The 23502-nt window shown below is 50.4% G+C and overlaps 1 protein-coding gene across 1 annotated transcript in view; it reads right to left on the bottom strand.

Annotated features, from left to right (window-relative positions):
* GFRA2 (GDNF family receptor alpha 2) overlaps positions 1–23502 on the bottom strand; it is a 91462-nt gene that overhangs the window by 29488 nt on the left and 38472 nt on the right. The window contains exon 4 of the mRNA XM_083454108.1: positions 12764–13112. Coding sequence (XP_083310234.1) covers positions 12764–13112 — 349 coding nt within the window. The remainder of the gene's footprint in view (positions 1–12763; positions 13113–23502) is intronic.

Raw genomic sequence — 23502 nt, 5'->3', positions numbered from 1 at the left:
AGGCCATGAAGAAGTGTAACCTTTCTGAGAGATGTCATCTGTGTAGCCCTCTGTTCCCTGCAGTGTCTCTCTTAATGCCCTGACCTTTGAAAGACACGTACCTATTTTGTCTGTTTATCCTTGTAGTAAACTGCATCCAAGTCCTTAGACTATAGTTCTAGCTCTTTGGCATTTTGCTCATTTCTCTTCTGGAAGCCTAATTCCCCTCTGGCCCCCTGAAACTTTGGATTAGCCTGCATCTTTTGGAAGTGTGTGCCTGCAGGAGCAAACACAAAGGGCATGTGGTTCCAGATCCACCTTCCTCAACCTGGTGCCCTCTGGGTGTTGTGGACAGCAGGCTGATGGGAGTGATAATCTAACAGAGGTGAAGGCTACAAAGCTGAACAAGGCTGCACTCTGTGGACCAGTCTTGGTCTAGTCCAGCACAGGTAGATGTGTTTATCTTTTAAAAACATGACCACCTGTGCTGGATCAGGCCACTGTGGGGCCATAGAGTGCAGGTGGAGATTTGTGGATGTCTATCTCACTTAGGATTTATCTCACTTTGAATTATGGTGCTGGAGGAGACTTTTGAGAGTCCCGTGGACTGCAAGAAGATCAAACCTCTCCATTCTGAAGGAAATCAGCCCTGAGTGCTCCCTGGAAGGACAGATCTAGAAGCTGAGGCTCCAATACTTTGGCCACCTCATGAGAAGAGAAGACCCTGATGTTGGGAAAGATGGAGGGCACAAGGAGAAGGGGACGACAGAGGACGAGGTGGTTGGACAGTGTTCTCGAAGCTACCAGCATGAGTTTGACCAAACTGCGGGAGGCAGTGGAAGACAGGAGTGCCTGCCGTGCTCTGGTCCATGGGGTCACGAAGAGTCGGACACGACTAAATGACTAAACAACAATAACAACATCTGACTTAGGAGGCCAGCCAGGGCTGGGTCAGAGAAACCAGCAGCCAGCCAGCCACAGAGAACATCTCCTTGCATGGTGAGACTTGTTGAAGTGAATGGGAGGTCCCTGACAGCATCTTCCATCACTCTGGTACATTTCAATGCACCCACCAGGGGGATTGTGCTGAAAGGCTTATGTTCCATTAGCAAAACTTCCTTTTCAAATCCCACCTCCGTATTTGCTGGTGTGATGTTGTTTCCTCTTAAGAGCCCGTGTTTTCTTTTTAATTCACAGCGGTTAACTCACACTTGAAGAGCAGCCCCCTCCCCGTGGCATCCCCTCACCTGTGCTCAGAGGCCATGATTACCTAGCGAGGGAAGGGAAGAATTAAGGGCATGCATCATTTGATTTTAATTGAAGGAAGGTTCTATCCCATTGAACTGCTAACTAAGCCGAACACAGGATTGTGTTTACATAAGCAAGCCCCGAGTCGATATAGACTTGCTGTCACGTTAAGTCAATACTTATGAAAGTTCTCTGTTTAATTATTCAGTGAGGATTGACTTATTATTGTGTTAAGATGGTGGTTAGCCTTGAGCAAAGGGAGCCGCAGAACTGAAAAGGCTTCTTTTGGCTTTCCCCAGAATGGGCTGGGGCTTAGAGAGGGGGGGGGGGTCTCTCACATCTTCAGCATCGTCAGAAGCTCCTTCGATGGGGGGGGGGAACCAGCTGGGGGTGGGGAGAAGGAGGCAGCTTTCCATTTTTGTATCTTTCCATTCATACATTCCCGAATCAAAGCACGACCCCAGCAAGCCTTGGAGCTGAATATCAGCCAGCTGAGATCAATGATTCCCTAACAAAAAGTCACCAGCCTTATTTCACTTTCAGAGCTAATCGAAGAGCCTCAGTTCCCCCAGATGTATTGTTCCACGCTAGCCCAGTCTCTGAGCGATGAGAGACTCCAGGGCTCCTGCATGCTTAGCTAGGGTTCAGATTCCCTGGAACGAAGGTCAGTGGAGCCTGTTGCATCTTTAGGGTATGTGGTTTTATTTGCACCGACATACTGAGCATAAGATGAAGGGGTTCACAGCATCAATACCCCAGCAGATCTTTCTTCTCCATTAATCACAGCTTTGGCTCCAGCACAGAGCAAGCAGGTCTCTCCGTATCCTGCTTCTAGCCTGGGTCCAAAAGCTCAGCTCCCACAAACTACTCTGGCTATTTCTTCTCCTGCCTAGCAGCTAGGTGAGGAGCGACCCATCCCTTAGCTTTGGAGGGTCCCATCACTTAGTTGTAGCTCTTGCAACTTGGCTTGTTCTTTTGGGATGCTGATGAGGACACTTAAGTGGCCAGCCTAAGGTCTTTGTTATATCAAGAAACTTCTCTATTTCAACAATAGAATCCTTTATTAGATTCTGACCCTTGCTGCCCCCAAGAATTGGAGGGTCTAAACTTGGGCATCATCTGGACTGACCTTCACCCCGCCAAAAAAGAAAACCCCACAACAATATGCTTGCAGGGATGAACATGTTCCCACCCCCTTGAAGAATGAAGCTCAGGTCAGGGGGAAGTATATATGGATGTCATGAGACATGTCCAATCAGAGGGAGGCTCAGGGTCACCTCCCCCTTGTGGGGCACTTTCCATTCGGCACAGCCCCTCCCCTCCATTCCTCCCTAATGGGGACCAAGGAAAGCTGACATTTCCCCATCTAGCTACATGGACAGTATTCTTATTTATATAATTACAGGAGAGGTTGTGGTCCTGTGTGAAGGGTGAGTCAGCTGAATGTCATTCTGTCATGAAAGAAATGCGTGTGGGTGGGTGTCATTTCTATGACTTACAGTTCCAACATAATGCTAAACCTGAGTTCAAGCTTTGTTTTCCTATGAGAGCAAAGCATCCAAGGTAAGCCATTAACCATGGATCCCTGTGGCACGTGAACAGGTGTTACCTGCCATGGTTTATTGATCCAGATAACCATTTTAGGTAAAGGTAAAGGGACCCCTGACCATTAGGTCCAGTTGTGGCCAACTCTGGGGTTGCGGCGCTCATCTCGCTTTATTGGCCAAGGGAGCCGGCGTACAGCTTCCGGGTCATGTGGCCAGCATGACTAAGCCGCTTCTGGCAAACCAGAGCAGCGCACGGAAATGCCGTTTACCTTCCCGCTGGAGTGGTACCTATTTATCTACTTGCACTGATGTGCTTTCAAACTGCTAGGTGGGCAGGAGCAGGGACCAAGCAACGGGAGCTCACCCCGTCACGGAGATTTGAACCGCCGATCTTCTGATCAGCATGTCCTAGGCTCTGTGGTTTAACCCACAGCGCCACCCATGTCCCTGACAACCATTTTACCAAGCGGTAAAGGCGGGGGAAGCCTTACAACAGGATGAAACCCCCAACCTTGGTTATACATGAGAAAACATAACAGGGAAAGAATTACATTGCATTGCTAGACATGCTAGAAAATCTGGCTAGTCACATTGGGCTCAACTCCCACAATGAGAACTGACTGTTGAGCTACAGAACTCCAGATGATGAGCATAACACCACAAATATATGGCTTTTTCCCTAAGAAGCATTTCTGAACCCCTCCTTTCCACAGATTAATAGACAATTCTGATTCCTCTCCTGCCCTGCCTATTCTCTGGCTAAAACCTGGACCTGTGAACAGCTGCTCCAAGCCCTTCTCATTATGTAGTGTAATGAGAAGGCTGAACCGCTCTGGTTGTGGGTTTTTTCCAGAGATGCATCTACTGTATTACCAAATGATATTTTGCCCCTTGCTGCAGAGGGTGTGAAGCTCTTTGGGTCCAGGTAAAAATAAAAAAGCAAGCGTCCCACTTGGAACACGGATGCTCTCAGAGTCAGGTCATTTAATGAGCATCGTCTCCTCTTTCGAGGTTTTCCGTTGGAGGGTGTGGAAAAGAGAGTCGGAATTGAAGGAAGAACCCCAATGAAAAATGAAGGTCTCTCCTTGCCTCTGGAGACGGTGGAAACACAGCCTTTGTAGAAGATGGGAAATTCTTCCGAGGCAGCACTCAGTGAAGCATGTTAAGACCAGATTATTTGTGGTCCTGATTTGCTGATGCAAGATGAAAAAATACAGCAAACTGCAGCTGCTGAAATCAGCTCTTTTCATCCTTTCCCCTCCTCTTTCCCCTTAGCTGAGGTTATGGTTTTGAAAAAGGTTTTATATTCCGAAGCTAAAACCTGTCCGGTACAATCAGCGCCGCGGTGCAAAGAGTCTGTCAGAAATCCCCGCAGCTGCGGGGAAGACAAGAAAAGCCACACAGAGGGGAACGAGGGTGCCAGCAGAGGGAGGGGGGCTGCTCCTTTTTTCCTACCACCTTTTTCCATTCCAAGGGGATGGGGAGCCTGATCCAAGCACCCTGGGGTGGGGGTGGGGGCTTTCCCCCACTCCCAGCCAAGGTCCCAAGGGGTGGCAAACTGCACGTGGCATACAAATGCATGGGGGGGGGGTTTACTGGCTGCTGCTTTAATGAAAAAAGGGTCATTGGGAGGCTCAATCATAGAATTGTGGAGTGGCAAGCGAACCCCAAAGGTCATCTAGTCCAACCCCTTGCCATCCAACCACTGTATCTTTTTAAAAAAACACATAACACCCAACGAAGATTTGTACAAGGGAGGGACGGTGTTAGTTAGCCTTTCCCCTGCTAGCCAAGTTCCCATTCTTCATTCCTGCCCCCCTGGTTGCATTAGCAGTTTGACCCCAGTCCTATAAGGGGCAACCCGCTCCCGCCTCCTTTCCTATGATGTCCTCCTGCACTTGAGATAACAGTAAGGGGGAGGGAGGGAAAAACAACTCTCTTTAAAGGCTCTCCAATTACAGCTCATCTTTTTGCCTATTAGCTCTCGGGTTGGAGGTTTAATTACCTGCTGTCCTCTTAGCACAGAAACCTTATCTTGTCTCTAGGTTGTTATTGGGGTGGTAAGTGCGGTGTTCTTAGTTGTGGCTTGAGTCCCATCACTTGGTTGTTGTTTAGTCGTTTAGTCGTGTCCAACTCTTCGTGACCCCCTGGACCAGAGCACGCCAGGCACTCCTGTCTTCCACTGCCTCCCGCAGTTTGGTCAAGCTCATGCTGGTAGCTTCGAGAACACTATCCAACCACCTCGTCCTCTGTCGTCCCCTTCTCCTTGTGCCCTCCATCTTTCCCAACATCAGGGTCTTCTCTTCTCATGAGGTGGCCAAAGTCTTGGAGCCTCAGCTTTAGGATCTGTCCTTTCAGTGAGCACTCAGGGCTGATTTCCTGAAGAATGGATAGGTTTGATCTTCTTGCAGTACATGGGACTCTCAAGAGTCTCCTCCAGCACCAGCACAGCACTCATCACTTAAAGGTAAAGGGACCCTTGACCATTAGGTCCAGTCGTGGCCGACTCTGGGGTTGCAGCGCTCATCTCACTTTACTGGCCGAGGGAGCCGGCGTACAGCTTCCGGGTCATGTGGCCAGCATGACTAAGCCACTTCTGGCGAACCAGAGCAGCGCACGGAAACACCGTTTACCTTCCTGCTGGAGCGGTACCTATTTATCTACTTGCACTTTGAGGTGCTTTCGAACTGCTAGGTTGGCAGGAGCAGGGACCGAGGAATGGGAGTTCACCCCGTTGCGGGGATTCGAACTGCCAACCTTCTGATTGGCAAGTCCTCTGTGGTCTAAACCACAGAGCCACTCAAAAGCCAAAGGAATGAGCATCAAGGAGGCATTTTTTCTCAAGAGCAGCCAAGCAGCGCCTTCCACGTGGCCTCTTGCACCTGGCACTGCATGTTTCATAAGAAAACAAGAAGAGCACCTGCTGGGTCCGGCCAATGGCCAGCATCCTGCTTCTCACAGTGGCCAACCAAATGCCTTTGGGAGCCCCACAAGCAGGATTCAAGCACAAGAGCCCTCTCCCCTCCTGCCCTCCCCTCCCCTCCAGAAGCTGGTATTCAGAAGCATTGCTGCCTCTGACTGTGGAGGCAGAGCTTAGCCATCCTGGCTAGTAGCCATTGGTGGCCCTCTCCTCCACGAATTTGTCCAAATCCTCTTTAAAAGCCATCTAGTTTGGTGGCCATCATTACCTCCTGTGGGAGAGAGTTCCACAGGTTCACTATGTGCTTTGTGAAGAAGGACTTAGAATCATAAAATCATAGAATCATAGAATCATAGAGTTGGAAGAGACCACAAGGGCCATCAAGTCCAACCCCCTGCCAAGCAGGAAACACCATCAGAGCACTCCTGACATATGGTTGTCAAGCCTCTGCTTAAAGACCTCCAAAGAAGGAGACTCCACCACACTCCTTGGCAGCAAATTCCACTGTCGAACAGCTCTTACTGTCAGGAAGTTCTTCCTAATGTTTAGGTGGAATCTTCTTTCTTGTAGTTTGGATCCATTGCTCCGTGTCCGACTTCCTTTGCCCCCAGTCCAGCTAGAGCTGCTACTTCAGGTCAAGGTGCATACAGTGACCACCTGTCCATTATTTAGAGGCCATGATGGCTTCTGTAGAATCCACTGCTTTTTGACTTCCAACCTGTGTGCTTTTCTCCAATGGCTTCAGCCACCCAATTTCCCTTTCCCCTTGCTGTCCTCTTGGGCTTGCAATGCTCCCCCTTTATACCTCTATGCCCCTCGCCTTTCCCACCAAGCCTTCGGGTTCGGTCCCCTTGTGCCCTGACCCTCCTGGCAGTAACCTCTGCCAATCACAGAAAACAATAGCCCATCCTAAAATACCAGGATGCCCACCCAATTTGCTCTCTTTTACACTTTCCTCCACTTCCGCTGTCATCTTTTCTGGGCTGATTTATATACATACATATTATCCTTCATTCCTTATCTCGCTGCTCCTCATGTAGAGCCCAGAGTAGCTACCAATGTATAAAATATAGCAATAAATGACTCCTGAAAGCACAGTCTAAAAATACAGCCATAAAAATGCCATTAAGCAGCCTATCACAATCCAAAGTGCTGCAGGCATCCTGTCCCAATGGCCTGCCAGAACATAAATGTTCTTTGCTGGCATCTGAATAAAGTTGGGGAGGGGAGGAGCCAACCTGACCTGCAGAGAGAATAAATTCCACAAACAGGATGCCGCCACCAAGAAGCCCCCGCCCTCAAACCATCCTCAATGGGGGGACCACCAGCAGAACCCCCCTCCCCCATGCAGCTCCTAAATCCCAAGCTGGTCAGCACTGGGCAAGATGCTCCATCAAGTACTGGGCTCTTAGTCATTCAGGGACTTGTACATTAGTACCAACCCTCTGAAACTGGGCCAGGTCATTTCGTTGATGAAATATGAGCCTGTCTTGCCATTCTGGATAATAAATGGGCAGTAGCATTCTGTACCAGCTTCAGCTTCCCAAAGCACTTGGGCAAGAGGATCCCAATGTGCCAGGACGTCTCCAGCCACAGAGGCCAAGCTGCCCTCCATGGACTCCAGCTCGGAAGCCCCAGCGAAACCATCATCTCTTCTGCTCTGCTCAACAACTGCTAAAGCCAGCTAAGGTAAAGGTAAAGGTACCCCTGCCCGTACGGGCCAGTCTTGACAGACTCTAGGGTTGTGCACCCATCTCACTCAAGAGGCCGGGGGCCAGCGCTGTCCGGAGACACTTCCGGGTCACGTGGCCAGCGTGACGAAGCTGCTCTGGCGAGCCAGAGTCGCACATGGAAACGCCGTTTACCTTCCCGCTAGTAAGCGGTCCCTATTTATCTACTTGCACCCGGGGGTGCTTTCGAACTGCTAGGTTGGCAGGCGCTGGGACCGAACAGCGGGAGCGCACCCCGCCGCGGGGATTCGAACCGCCGACCTTTCAATCGGCAAGCCCTCGGCACTGAGGCTTTAGCCCACAGCGCCACCCACGTCCCAGGTAGGCTGCTGTAATTGAAGAAGTTTCTGCCACCAAAGACAGAGCAAGCCGCTGAGAGAGAGCTGCGGCTCTTATTCAGGACTCAGCCTTGGAGCGCAGAGGCTGAAACAACACCTAGGCTTTTATGGAGCCTTCAGCCAGAGCCCTGCATGGAACTGTCCAAGGTGCCACGGAAGGCTCTCCCTCAAAGCAGAAGAGACTCAGAAAAGTCCAGGTAGCCCCCTGCCCACTTCCTGACACTCAGCAAACTATCCTGTACTGGAGCAGAATATTCTGCAGGATCAGGCCAATGGGGGCCCATCTAGTCCAGCACCCTGTTTTCACAGTGGCCCAACAGATGCCAGGGGAAACCCGTTTGAAGGCATTCCACATGGGACAATGGAAATACCTTTGAGGGGTCCCATCCCCATCAACCTTGTGCAAAGGCTGTTAATGGAGGGAACAAAGTGAAAGGTGCCTTAATATTCGTGCTGGATGTTCCGTAAACAAATTTCCCTTTAGAATGGCCTGGTTGATTCCAAACCTATTTCGGTCGTCCCCTTTGCCACCCAGAATTCACTGCTCCCAGTTCCACAGCAGAGCTAACCTCGAGAGCCAGTGTGGTGTAGTGGTTAAGAGTGGTGGACTCGTAATCTGGGGGACCGGGTTCGCTTCCCCGCTCCTCCACATGCAGCTGCTGGGTGACCTTGGGCCAGTCACACTTCTTTGAAGTCTCTCAGCCCCACTCACCTCACAGAGTGTTTGTTGTGGGGGAGGAAGGGAAAGGAGAATGGTAGCCACTTTGAGACTCCTTAGGGTAGTGATAAAGTGGGATATCAAATCCAAACTCCTCTTCTTCTTCTTCTAATGTATAGAAAGATACTAACAGGACAATACAGTGGTACCTCGGGTTAAGAACTTAATTCATTCTGGAGGTCCGTTCTTAACCTGAAACTGTTCTTAACCTGAAGCACCACTTTAGCTAATAGGGCCTCCGCTGCTGCCATGCCACCGCTGTGCGATTTCTGTTTTCATCCTGAAGCAAAGTTCTTAACCCAAGGTACTATTTCTGGGTTAGTGAAGTCTGTAACCTGAATCATCTGTAACCTGAAGTGTCTGTAACCCAAGGTACTACTGTAGTTGCTTGATTAGCCTAGCATCCACCTAAGAATGTGCAGAGGAGGCACAAGCACCAAGCAACAGATGCTGGCCATGCCCACAGAGTCTTTCTTGGGCATCAGGAAGGTGAGTTGGCTGCCCAACATTCCTACTGAGCAGGCAGAGCCAAGCTGGAGCAAGTTTCCCATAGGCTTGTGGGTCTCCCTTTGGGGCATCTGGGTTTCTACTATGAGAATAGGATGCTGGACCAGATAGGCCATTGGCCATTCCCAGCAGTCCCTTCTGATGTTCTTACGCTCTTGCACTCAGGTCGTGCTTGCAGGCTTCCCACAGACATCTGGCTGGCCACCAGGGAATCGTCCCTCTTCCAGGGTGAAGCTTTGCCAGGGATTCCCCATTCCTGGGCACTTGTTGGGCCCGGGCCCAGTTCTACTCCAAACACCATTTCCCAGGCCCACAAAAGGCCTTTCTCTACTATTATCATTAGGTAAAGGTAAAGGGACCCCTGACCACTAGGTCCAGTCGTGACCGACACTGGGGTTGCAGCGCTCATCTCGCTTTACTGGCCGAAGGAGCCGGCGTACAGCTTCCGGGTCATGTGGCCAGCATGACTAAGCCGCTTCTGGTGAAACCAGAGCAGCACATGGAAACACCGTTTACCTTCCCGCCGGAGAGGTACCTATTTATCTACTTGCACTTTGACGTGCTTTTGAACTGCTAGGTTGGCAGGAGCAGGGACTGAGCAACAGGAGCTCAGCCCGTCACGGGGATTCGAACCGCCGACCTTCTGATCAGCAAGTCCTAGGCTCTGTGGTTCAACTCACAGCACCACCCGCGTCCCTTTTATCTATTATCATTATGATGGCCTTAAATCATGGGAGAGCCTGAGAAATAAAATGACCTTTTCGGTTTAGAAAAGAGTAGAGCAAGAGGGAGGGAGGGACATTGCAGTGCTTGGGACTTTTTAATTTAGTTTAGGAGAGTAAAAGGTGACATGGTAGAAGTTTATAAAATTATGCATGACTTGGAGAAAGTGAATGTTTTCTCCCTCTCTCATAGCACTAGAACTCACGGACCTCAAGTGAAGCTGAATGTTGGAAGGGTCAATGCGGATGTTTAAAGAGGACTTATTTATGCAGTGCAGAGTTAAACTGTGGAACTCTCTCTTGCAGGAAGCTGCGATGGCCACCAATCTGGATGGCTTCAAACAAGGTTTCAAGGGAAGTAATATTGCCACTGTATTCTGCTCTGGTCAGACCTCACCTGGAGTACTGTGTCCAGTTCTGGGCACCACAGTTCAAGAAGGACACTGACAAACTGGAACGTGTCCAGAGGAGGGCAACCAAAATGGTCAAAGGCCTGGAAACGATGCCTTATGAGGAACGGCTAAGGGAGCTGGGCATGTTTAGCCTGGAGAAGAGGAGGTTAAGGGGTGATATGATAGCCATGTTCAAATATATAGAAGGATGTCATATAGAGGAGGGAGAAAGGTTGTTCTCTGCTGCTCCAGAGAAGCGGACACGGAGCAATGGATCCAAACTACAAGAAAGAAGATTCCACCTAAACATTAGGAAGAACTTCCTGACAGTAAGAGCTGTTCGACAGTGGAATTTGCTGCCAAGGAGTGTGGTGGAGTCTCCTTCTTTGGAGGTCTTTAAGCAGAGGCTTGACAACCATATGTCAGGAGTGCTCTGATGGTGTTTCCTGCTTGGCAGGGGGTTGGACTCGATGGCCCTTGTGGTCTCTTCCAACTCTATGATTCTATGATTCTATGATTCTAAGGTTTGGACAGATTCATGGAGGAGAGGGCTCTCGATGGCTACTATGGTTCTGAATATCAGCCACAAGAGGGGAGAGGGCTCTTGTGCTCAGGTCTTGCTTGTGGACTTCCCAGTGAGACATCTGGTTGCTTGCTGGGAGAACAGCTGGACTAGATGAGCCCTGCTGGCTTGATCCAGCAGGGCTCTTTGTATGTCCCTATGTGCTGTAGTTCGTCCACTAGCCATTCCAGCAGCTCAGAGTTTCTTCCGCCCGCCTCCTGCCTTTGTACCCAGCATTTAGCAAGGGGCAAGGGGAGGCACACAAGGATCGGCAGTGCCCATTGGCCCTTGGAAGAGAATATTGCCCTGGCAGCTGATTAGACTGCCAGGGGAGTTCTGGCAGCTGGAGAGACAGAGAGACAAAACCAGAGAGACAGGGCAGAGCAAGAGACCGAAATTCAGGGAGACAAGTCTAGCACTAATGATGTTTCCCCCTTGGCCAGCACTTTGACACCTCCTTTTTCAACATCACTTGCGATTTCTTTCTCCCTGATCTCCTGAGACACATCCCTGCCCCTGTGTCCAGCCCTAGCAGAGCATCACGTGCCCTCCCACCCCCACAAACACGCAGACACATGCGCCCAGACCAGCTCCCTTCCCCTGCCTTCCTAAGCAGCCCTGTCTTCTTGGCAAAGTCAGCTCCAGGTTGCCTGGTCCATTGGGGCCAGATGATTGGCAGGGTCCCCATCCTGCCTAACAGTGGCAGACATGAGGGATGAACCAGCATGGCCAGCACTGTCGCCTTCCCCAACAGCACCCCATCTGCGTTAGAGTAATAGAATTGTCGAGCTGGAAGGAACCAAAAGAGCCATGTAGAGCAACTCCCGTCAAGGCAAGAATCACAGCTAAACTATCCCTGACCTCTGTTCAAAACATTCTAAGAAAGAAGAGCACAGCATCTTTCAAGGAAGTCCATTCCCTTGTCAAACAGCTCTTAACTGTCAGAAATTTCTTCCCTGTGTTTAGTCAGAATCTCCTTTCTTGTAACTTGAATCCTTTCATTTGGCTCCTACCCTCAGAAGCAGCACAAAACAAGCTTGTCCGTCTTCCCCATGACAGCCCTTCAGATATTTGAAGACGGTTCTCCAATCGCCTCTCAGTTTTCTCTTCTCCAGGTTAAACATTGCCAGCTCCCTGTTCCTCACAATTCTTGCTTCCAGACCCTTGATCACCTTGGTACCCCTCCTTTCCAGCTTGTCAATCACAGGACTCCAGGTGGGGTTGAACCAAGACAGAATAGAGTGGTACTATTACTATTACTTTAAAAGGGGGGAAAGTTGACAGCTATGGTTTCCCCAAGAACCAGTGGCGTAGCGTGGGGGGTGCAGGGGGAGCCGGCCGCACCGGGTGCAACATCTGGGGGGGGGGCGCTCGCACTCGCAGCTCTCTGCCCCTACCTGGCTCACTCACTCTCTCTCACTGCAGTGCTGGCTGTGCGAATCTGATCCAAGCCGCCGGGTCGCCGCCCACTGTGGAGGAGAGGGTGCCAGGCGTGCGGTGCAGTGTGGAGAGAGAGCGAGGGACTATTTGGGGGAGGGACAGTGCAGCGGAGGGGGGGGCGCAAATTACTTGCCTTGCCCCGGGTCGCCGCCCACTGTGGAGGGGAGGGTGCCAGGCGTGCGGTGCGGTGCGGTGTGGAGAGAGAGCGAGGGACTATCTGGGGGAGGGACAGTGCAGCGGGGGCGGGGCGCAAATTACTTGCCTTGCCCCGGGTTAGGGGGCGCAAATTACATGCCTTGCCCCGGGTGCTGACAACCCATGCTACGCCACTGCCAAGAACACTCGCAGCATGCACCCAAATCACTGCGTCAAAGCAATCCGTCGCCAGAGATGCTGGAGACTCCATCAAAAACCACACACACCCAAAACTCAGAGCCACAAATGGACCACAATGACAACGTGAGCCCAGGATGCTGAGCCCGTTTTCCTTAGTGACCTTCCTTTGGAAATAAACTCCGGTGGCCAAGGCCTACCTTCCTAGGTATCTTCTCCCACGTTTGAAAACTCTGCTCATAACAAAACTCAAGTTTCAGAGACCATTCATGAGCCCCAAGGGCTTTGCCAATGGGAAGCCCGGCTTCACAGTGAGGCGGTCCTTACCGGCAGAGGGGGTCCGACCTGCACAGGCTCCGGAGCTCCAGGCAGTTTGGCTTCTCCTTGTCCTCGTAGGAGCAATGGGGGACGATGGTCTGTCGGCGTCGCTCGGCGCACGCCTGGTCCCTGCAGGAGCAGAAGAGCAGCCGGTAGGTGTACTCGTGGGGCACGCGGTCAAAGAACTGGCGCAGGGCTTTGTGGCACTTGCGGCGGTTGCAGCGCTCCGTGGAGGAGATCTCCTTGTTGCAGATGGAGATGTAGCTCGAGCGGAGGCGCTTGCAATTGTCGTTCAGGTTGCAGGCTTTGGCCGCGTCGAGGCAGTGGTTGCTTTTGGCGTTGGCAGTCGAATCCATCCCTGTCCCGGAAGAAGAGAAAAAGGGGTTACTGTGCATAAGAACAGCCTGCTGCTTCAGGCCAAGGACCAACCTAGTCCAACAGGTGTGCAGAAGCACTGCTGCCCTCGATTGTGGTGGGACAATATAGCCATCATGGGTAATACAGTGGTGCCTCGCAAGACGAAATTAATTCGTTCCGCGAGTCTCTTCGTCTAGCGGTTTTTTCGTCTTGCGAAGCAACCCCATTAGCGGCTTAGCGGATTAGCGCTATTATCGGTTTAGCGGCTATTAGCGGCTATTAAAGGCTATTAAAGGCTTAAGGGATTAGCGGATTAGCTGCTAAAAGGCTATTAGCGGTTTAGCGGCTTAGAAAAAGGGGGTGGGGAGCGGAAAAAAATCTCAAGACTCGCAAGACATTTTCGTCTTGCGAAGCAAGCCCATAGGGAAATTCGTCCTGCGAAGTGCATTGAAAAACGGAAAACCCTTTCGTCTAGCGGGTTTTCCGTCTTGCGAGGCATTCGTCTGGCGGGGCACCACTGTAATAATAATAATAATAATAATAATAATAATAATAATAATAAAATTTATTTATACCCCACCCTTGCTGGCCAGAGCCGGGCTCAGGGCAGCTAACACCAATAAAATCACAGTAAAAACATAATGGGGGGGGGGGACCAATTTAAAATACAGGTTAAAATGCAATTTAAAATGCAGCCACATTTTAAGAGTAGCCCATAGATCAAGACCATAAGGAGAGGGAAGTCAGGCGGAGTCCAAACCAAAGGCCAGGCGGAACAGCTCTGCCTTGCAGGCCCTGCAGAAAGATGTCAAGTCCCGCAGGGCCCTAGTCTCTTGTGACAGCATTCCACCAAGTTGGAGCCAGTACTGAAAAGGCTCTGGCCCTAGTTGAGACCAATCTAACCACCTTCTGAATTGGGACATCCAAAGTGTTGTCATTTGTGGACATTAAGGTCCTCTGTGGGGCATACCAGGAGAGGCGGTCCCGTAGGTACGTGGGTCCTAGGCTGCATAGGGCTTTAAAGGTCAAAACCAGCACCTTAAACCTGACCCTGTACTCCACTGGGAGCCAATGCAGTTGGTAAAGCACTGGATGAATGTGATCCTGTGGCAAAGACCCCGTAAGGAGTCTCGCTGCGGCATTCTGCACCCGCTGGAGTTTCTGGGTCAGCTTCAAGGGCAGCCCCACATAGAGCGAGTTACAATAATCAAGCCTGAAGGTGACCGTCGCATGGCCAGATCAGGGCAAGAAAGGTAAGGGACCAGCTGCTTGATATGGCGGAGATGGGAAAATGCCACCTTTGCTGTGGCTGCAACCTGTGCCTCCATGGAAAGAGAGGAGTTGAATGTTACACCCAAGCTCTTGACAGAAGGCAGTAAAGGTAAAGACCATTAGGTCCAGTCGTGGCCGACTCTGGGGTTGCAGTGCTCATCTTGCTTTATTTGCTGAGAAAGCCAGCATACAGCTTCCAGGTCATGTGCCCAACATGACTAAGCCGCTTGTGGCGAACCAGAGCAGTGCACGGAAACGCCGTTTACATTCCCGCCAGAGCGGTACCTAGTTATCTACTTGCACTTTGACATGCTTTTGAACTGCTAGGTGGGCAGAAGCAGCGACCGAGCAACGGGAGCTCACCCTGTCACGGGGATTTAAACCGCCGACCTTCTGATTGGCAAGTCCTAGGCTCAGTGATTTAACCCAAAAAGCGCCACCCATGTCCCGACAGAAGGCAGTAGGAGCCCCCAGTAGCCCTCTCCTTTATGAATCTGTCTAATCCTCTTTTAAAGCCATGCAAGTTGGTGGCCATCACTTCCCCCAGTGGCAAGGAGTTCCATAGTTTACCTATGGACTGTCTGACGAAGACCTTTCTTTTATCTGTCCTAGATCTTCCATCATGCACCACAGGGTTCTCTGGGTGCTTCCAGACGGGTCCTTTATAATGTGCACTTTGTGTGATCTGTGCCCTTGGTGCTTTGGGGCATGCGAGAGAGACATGCACCCCTCCTCTAGCTGCTCTCTGGGGTCCTTTTGCAGCAGGTGGGATTCTTATCTGTGCTCTGGGAACAGCAGGTTGCTGCCATTTGAGAAGGAGAACTCCCAAGCATGGCATCTGTGTCCAAGATTACATGCATCTCTGATCCAATTTGAAGGATGTGCACCTGGGAGATTTGGCATAGGTACCTCTAAAATGCTCAGAAGGGGCAATCAAGCGAGAGAGAAGGGACTGGCACAGAAGCATCGTTGTGGGGCTTGCCCCCCCCCCATCCCTTTCCTTCCCCTCCATCCAGCTGTTCCCTCTCACCAAACCACAGAAGCACTGACCCATTAACTCTGTGGCTCCCAAAAAAACATTGTTCAGAACATCACTTTGCACAACCCGTAAAGGAAGGTAATAGCACAATAAAATTCAAAACAGTAACAATTAATTGCAGTTATTCAAAAGCCAATTAAAAGTATTTCATTTAATTGATTCAACAAAACTGATCCAGCGAGACCAGCTATTCAAAGTCTGATAGTCATTTACACCTTCCACCCCTCCCCCACCACCCCCTTGCCTCTTAGCATCCCCTGCCCAATTTGGGTAACACTGAGACCCTCAAGGGCTGACACCAGCACAGCATTCTGGAGCCCTAAACTATTTAGTCAAAGGATTTTTTAGGGTGCCCATCAGTGAAGCTTGGAGGCCAGTATAAGGGTAAAGGGACGCCTGACCATTAGGTCTAGTCATGGCCGACTCTGGGGTTGCGGTGCTCATCTCGCTTTACTGGCCGAGGGAGCCGGCGTACAGGTCATGCGGCCAGCATGACTAAGCCACTTCTGGTGAACCAGAGCAGCACACGGAAACGGCGTTTACCTTCCCACCAGAGCGGTACCTATTTATCTACTTGCACTGGTGTGCTTTCAAACTGCTAGGTTGGCAGGAGCAGGGACTGAGCAACAGGAGCTCATTCCGTCGCGGGGATTCGAACCGCTGACCTTCTGATCGGCAAGTCCTAGGCTCTGTGGTTTAACCCACAGCGCCACCCGCGTCCCGCAGGCCCGCGTCCCGCAGGCCAGCATACAACAAGAATAACAGAGCATCAACATTTTAAAAGGAAAGGGGGGAAATCACAATTGAAAATGCAGAACTGGACAAAAGCAGAAAATGCGGCAGAGCCTAATGAAGGCCTCTTCCAGCTCCTAGTCATCCCTGGAGGGACTCCTCTGCTCATTTTCTCAAGGGTTTTCCTGGAAACTGCAGCTGAAATTGGACAGAGGTGGGCAGCAGGGAGACTCCACATGCCGCCAGTGGCCCGCCTTGCTCCACCAGAAGCACCAGAAGAAAGGAACAAGGCACGTCTGAAGCTGCCCATTAACCCTGCAGCACCGAGCTGGGCTGGGTCATGTATGTGTTCTATAGTGGAGAAATATGATGCACCAACCCAAAATGAAAATCCTCTCCTGCCAACTGCAGTTGGATTCTCAGCATCTGCCCTTCATCACCAAATATTGGCATAAACAGAGGAGGTTGCAAGGAAAAATGAAAGCTGGGATTTCTGTCTGAAAGAAGCATTGCTCCCCCCCACCCCCCACCCCCACCCCCGAAGAAGAAGAGTTTGGATTTGATATCCCGCTTTATCACTCCCCTTCAGGAGTCTCAAAGCGGCTAACATTCTCCTTTCCCTTCCTCCCCCACAACAAACACTCTGTGAGTTAAGTGGGGCTGAGAGACTTCAGAGAAGTGTGACTGGCCCAAGGTCACCCAGCAGCTGCAGGTGGAGGAGCGGAGACACGAACCCGGTTCACCAGATTACGAGTCCACCACTCTTAACCACTACACCACACTGGCTCTCAAGGTTAGCTCTGCTGTGGAACTGGGAGCAGTGAATTCTGGGTGGCAAAGGGGAGCGCTGAAATAGGTTTGGAATCAACCAGGCCATTCTAAAGGGAAATTTGTTTATGGAACATTCAGCATTGATATCAATGCACCTTTCACTTTGTTCCTCCATTAACAGCATTTGCACAAGGTTTGTGGGGATGGGGCCCCTCAAAGGTACTTTCATTGTCCCATGTGGAATGCCTTCAAACGGGTTTCCCCTGGCATCTGGTGGGCCACTGTGAAAACAGGGTGCTGGACTAGATGGGCCCCCATTGGCCTGATCCTGCAGAATATTCTGCTCCAGTACAGGATAGTTTGCCGAGTGTCAGGAAATGGGCAGGGGGCTACCTGGACTTTTCTGAGTCTCTTCTGCTTTGAGGGAGAGCCTTCTGTGGCACCTTTGACAGTTCCATGCAGGGCTCTGTCTGAAGGCTCCATAAAAGCCTAGGTGTTGTTTCAGCCTCTGTGCTTCAAGGCTGAGTCTTGAATAAGAGCTGCAGCTCTCTCTCAGCGGCTTGCTCTGTCTTTGGTGGCAGAAACTTCTTCAATTACAGCAGCCTAGCTGGCTTTAGCAGTTGTTGAGCAGAGCAGGAGAGATGATGGTTTCGCTGGGGCTTCCGAGCTGGAGTCCATGGAGGGCAGCTTGGCCTCTGTGGCTGGAGAGGTCCTGGCACATTGGGATCTTCTTGCCCAAGTGCTTTGGGAAGCTGAAGCTGGTACAGAATGCTACTGCCCATTTATTATCCAGAATGGCAAGACAGGCTCATATTTCATCAACGAATGACCTGGCCCAGTTTCAGAGGGTTGATACTAATGTACAAATCCCTGAATGACTAAGAGCCCAGTACTTGATGGAGCATCTTGCCCAGTGTTGACCAGCTTGGGCGTTAGGAGCTGCATTGGGGGGGGGGGTTCTGCTGGTGGTCCCCCCGTTGAGAATGGTCTGAGGGCGGGGGCTTCTTGGTGGCAGCATCCTGTTTGTGGAATTTATTCTCTCTGCAGGTCAGGTTGGCTCCTCCCCTCCCCAACTTTATCCAGATGCCAGCAAAGAACATTTATGTTCTGTCAGGCCATTGGGACAGGATGCCTGCAGCACTTTGGATTGTGATAGGCTGCTTAATGGCATTTTTATGGCTGTATTTTTAGACTGTGCTTTCAGGAGTCATTGCACCACCACTACACCACACTGGCTTTCCAGCTCCCTGAGTCTGCTCCATAGCCACCCAGAACCTCAGCATGCAGGTTTCTCACGGACATTTGGTTGGCCACTGTGAGAACAGGTGGCTGGGCTAGTAGGGCCACTGGCCTGATCCAGCAGATACTCTTCATATGTTCTTATGGTAGGAGCACATTCATCATTAGTCTTTTAAATATACCAGTATATATATATACATTTTAATTGATTTTTTTAACATATTGGTTCCAACAGTCATACAACATAATTTCTCACCTTATACAATATTTTAGACTTCTGTCAACACCTCTGATGATTTTCCCTTCTTTATCACTTATTCTGCATTTCTTAATTTCTGTATTGCATTTAATTGTCCTTAACTAATAATTCTCTTCCTAGTCTTTCTTGCAATATTTCAAACAATCCACCTTACAAAACTTCTAGCTGTCCAACTAGTGTAATCTGTTCATCACAATTACTTTTCAAATAGTTCATATATTTACTCCAGTCTTCTAAAAACCTCTGATCCCGCAGGTTTCGAATCCTTCCTGTTAATTTATCTAATTCTGCATAGTCCCTCAACTTCATCCTCCATTCTTCTTTCGTCGGTAGTTCTTCTTCCATTCACATTCATCATTAGTCATTCCATGCCAGTCTTATTATGGTGCCTGTGTCCTCCCCACCCTAAGCCAGTGAACCTAATGGGAAGAGAGCTTACTGGGAAGTACTGGTGCTCCCAGTTCCATTCTCCTGCAATTGCCAGTTTGCTTTACTGCACAGAGCCAGTTAGCCGCTTTCCTGATAGAGTTTAGGCAACACAATGACCAGATACATACGTAATAGACAATCTTTATAGAATTCCTTCAAACCATAAAGAGTTCAAAATGAAATCTTCAGTCTCAAAGTCTCTGAAAATCTTTAAATGAAGCGAGGTACCAAGCTTTGTACGATGAAAGACAAGCTGTGAAGCTTTGTGTATTCAACAAATATGATGTCCAACACTGAACAGGGATTCCGGACATTGACTACTGTTTCGCAGAACTCTTCGTCAGCGTGGTGGGTGGATATAGAATGCTTCATAAACCCATCTTATTTTGAATGACCATATTATTACATGAGAACTGTTCCACAGCATTTGATATTTCCATTTACATACATTCATTCGAAATAAGATAGGTTTTTGAAGCATTCTATATCCATCCACAGTTTATGGTTTGAAGGAATTCTATAAAGATTGTCTATTACGTATGTATAGGACGCGGGTGGCGCTGTGGGTAAAACCTCAGCGCCTAGGACTTGCCGATCACATGGTCGGCGGTTCGAATCCCCGTGGCGGGATGCGCTCCCGTCGTTCGGTCCAAGCGCATGCCAACCTAGCAGTTCGAAAGCACCCCCGGGTGCAAGTAGATAAATAGGGACCGCTTACCAGCGGGAAGGTAAACGGCGTTCCGTGTGCTGCGCTGGCTCACCAGATGCAGCTTGTCACGCTGGCCACGTGACCCGGAAGTGTCTGCGGACAGCGCTGGCTCCCGGCCTATTGAGTGAGATGAGCGCACAACCCTAGAGTCTGTCAAGACTGGCCCGTACGGGCAGGGGTACCTTTATTACGTATGTATATGGTCATTGTGTTGCCTAGACATTGTTGACGTTCTCTTTGCAACACAGCGGTTTGTTTGGAGACTTCATGATAGAGTTAACATGTGTCAGGTGCCAAGTTCTAATACAGCGTAAAATTAAAGTCAGACCAGGGAAAGCATGAGACGACACGCAAGTGAAAGGAGCGCCCCTCCCACGTGCCTGCCTTGAACTCAAGCCTGTCCTCATCCGCCATCTGCTCTTGATTCAAACCAGCTTTCTCTGCGAGGGGAGTAATGTTTCGGTTCCTTTTGCTGAAGCTGATCCTGGCCCTGCCACCAGCCCTCTACGGCTGGGGGATGCAGAGCTCCTAAAGCCACAACAGAAAGTCCTTCTCCATGCAGCGTATAGTTAAACTGTGGAACTCCCTTCCACAAGAGGCAGTCTCCACAGTTAGAGGCAGCTATGCCTGGAAACCGCAGGATGGGAGAGGGCTCTTGTGCGCCACTCCTGCTTGTAGGTTTCCCTTTGGGGCATCTGGTTGGCCACTGTAAGAAGAGGGTGCCAGATTAGATGGGTCCCCATTGGCTTGAACTGGCAGACCCTTCTGTCGGATGTTGCAAGAGGGAGAACGTGGCAGGTCACACCAGCACTGGCCCACCCATGAGGCAAAGCGATGCAAGAATGTACCTCTTGCTGCAGCAGGTGATCTGTGGTGCACTTGTTATAAGAGTTTTATAAAGGTCTTGTGTATATATATATATAATAGATGTTCATAAATGTACCAAGCAAACGCATACAAATATAATAAATAAAAATTCCTTCCAGCAGCACCTTAGAGACCAACTAAGTTTGTTATTGGTACGAGCTTTTGTGTGCATGCACACTTCTTCAGATATCTGAAGAACATGAAACATGTGAAACACAAGATGTGAAACACAAGAGCAGTCAAGTACAACATTCCTAGAGCGAACATGTTTACACATGGGGAGGAATGTTTGTCCAGCCAGCAGGTAAACGTCCTGTTTCCTTCTGGGCTGGGACAGACTTCCTCTGCATGTGACTAGAGGTGGGTGTGGCCTCACCTGTGCAGGTAATGACAAAAGCACAGGGCAGGGCAGCCATCTCTCCTCTCTTTGACTACATGCATTGAAGAAGCAACATCAGCTTAGCCAAAGATGCTCTCTTGGCCTCTAGCCAAGAGAGGACAAAGGGACTGTCTCCTTATGAGATAGTTTCCAGGTATATCTTTCTTTTCTAAGCTAAGTCTGCCTTCTGGGATCCGATTGTGAACAGAATGTGAGTAAACCTTTTTATACTTTTATAGAAGACTGTGTTGTGTCTTATCTTTTATGAGGGAATAAGGGGGAAATACCAGAACAGTTATTATAGAGGCTTTAGCGAGCCTGAGCAAATGCATCCGCTGCAAGTTTAAAAAGGAGAATGTTACTCTGCTGTCAGGGAACTGCCATCAGTGTCCGAGGGAGAGAGCAAGCTCCGAAGGGATCCCAGAGGGCGTCCCGGGATTGGGAGAGGCAGCCCATCTTCTGGGGAAGAGAATCAGCGTAGCACCAGTGGACAAGGGGGGCAGATGGGGGAAGCGGCGAGGCGGTCCCATGACTCCTTGCCGGGGACCAGCGGGGAGAGTAGAGGTCCTCCGCTGCCTATGCCCTCCTTGCGCAGAAGGCTTTCGCGCAGAGAGAGTAGGAGAAGACTAGGCGTCAAAGAGCTTCTTTGCTGGAAGAAGTTTAAGAAACGCCCACTGAGGGATTCTGCCAGCGATTGAGACAGCCACGGATGAGTGGCTGTCCGGACAGAAAAGGTTCACTCAGGCAATCCAGCCAGGTGTTTGCACCGGCTTACACACGAGCAACCCCTAGAACCATTACATCTGCTAAATTGTGAACTTGTTTACAAAAGTTGGAAAGGCTATAATCAAACAATCTATCCTCTCCTGCATCCCTGAACATTCCCACAACCACCACCCCCTTGTTCCTGATGTGGAACTTCACTCCTTCTTCCCTGGTGAGGGACACCATTTGTTGGTTTGCCTCAGGTGCTAAAATGTCTTGGACCAACCCTGGGCCACCCCCCCCCTCCCCATCTCCCTATCCTTAACCTGGCACAGGAGAAAGGAACAGCAGGGAACGCATCTCGCCTCCTCCTCCAGCTTTCGAGCCTGAATCCAAGCTGCCCTTTTGCAAGAGCATCAGTGCAGGGATCTATGTAAAGCAGGCTTGATTGGCTAATCCTCCCGGGTCCCCCCTGCTCTTGCCCTGCCTGAGACCGGCAGGGACCTGGATGCATTTTAATAGATCCAGGGCTTGCAGGAGTCTTGCTTTCTGGGGAGCTCATTAATGAGGTACAAGCATTAAACTTTCATGAAGAAGAAGAAAGGGAGGCTGGAGCCGGGCCTTTCGGAGGGGGAGCTGAGCATCGCTGACCCCATTTGTTCTCGGGGGCCAAAGAGACATCCGCTCCCTCTCCTGCCTCAAAGGCCTCAAATACCCAAGATCCTTTATTCCACGCTCAGAAAGGAAAGGCATGTTTTCCCTTTGCCCTCCTGCATCTCCAGGGCTCGCCAGAAAACATAGCTGTCAACCATCCCTTATTTGGTGGGAAAGTCCCTTATCCCAGCGCCGTGTCCCGCTGCTGTCCCTTATTGATGATGTCCCTTAAATTTCCCGGGTTTCAAAGGAAGCAACTCCTCTCCCTCCCTGCCTGCCGGCCAGGGAGCAGGGAGGCTCCAACTGTGTTTCTTGGCTGCGTTGCTCATCCAATAAAGAGTCTAAGAACGACTGGGGGGTGGAGCTTGCATGCCTTGTGCCGCGTTGCCTGGGGACTCGCCTTTGCTCAGCGCTTCCCAGCGGAGAGGTGACGGTGGTTTTCCTTGCTGCATCCCCTTTGCCGGGTTGCTGCACTGTGGGAACCACCGCTTGAGGCTTCGTTTGGCTGCTGGCTGGGCTTTCTGCCCTTGGCTCGGAGGGGCTCAGAACTTGAACATACCTGTGCCCGGAAAATCCCTTATTTTGGCTGCTGATCCCTTATTTTTGAGTCTGCTGGTTCCTTATTTTCAAATCTGTAAGTTGACAGCTATGCCAGAAAACACTTGGGACAAATAAAATTCAGAACCGAAGGAGAGCCTGCCCATCTAGTCCAGCATCTCACAGTGGCCGACCAGATGACCATTCAGGGAAACCCCAAAACAGAAACCAGGTACAAGAACCCTCTCTGGACTAGTGGGCCTTAGTCTCGGTTGCAGGGGAGGTTGTAGCCTTTGCCTGCCCCTTCATGGAAAATGATATCCTGATAATGGGATCTGCGAGGAGTCACATCTGTCCAGGTACCCAGCTGGTGCTAGGGCGAGAGCACTCCCCGATGGGGACGCTTCTGCAAGTAGATTAAATAGGTACCACTCTGGTGGGAAGGTAAATGGCATTTCCGTGCGCTGCTCTGGTTCTGCCAGAAGCGGCTTAGTCCTGCTGGCCACATGACCTGGAAGCTGTACGCCGGCTCCCTCGGCCAGTAAAGCGAGATGAGCGCCGCAACCCCAGAGTCATCCGCGACTGGACTTAACTCTCAGGGGTCCCTTTACCTTTACCTTTACATTCTTTGTCCTGCCTGGTTATTTTTACTATATTAGGGGCAATGGGGTCACAGTGCTATGGCACACAACTCGGGGGGGGCTGGCCCGTTTAGCTACACAACAGAAGGCCGATCACCACTCAGAAAAACTCTGTACTTGTGACAGCAGAGAAGGAATCAAAGGCAACAAGCCTTTGG

Source organism: Podarcis tiliguerta (genome assembly GCF_965153285.1).
Source record: "Podarcis tiliguerta genome assembly, chromosome: 8".
NCBI lineage: Eukaryota > Metazoa > Chordata > Lepidosauria > Squamata > Lacertidae > Podarcis > Podarcis tiliguerta.
This window is presented reverse-complemented; position numbering and strand designations above follow the sequence as displayed.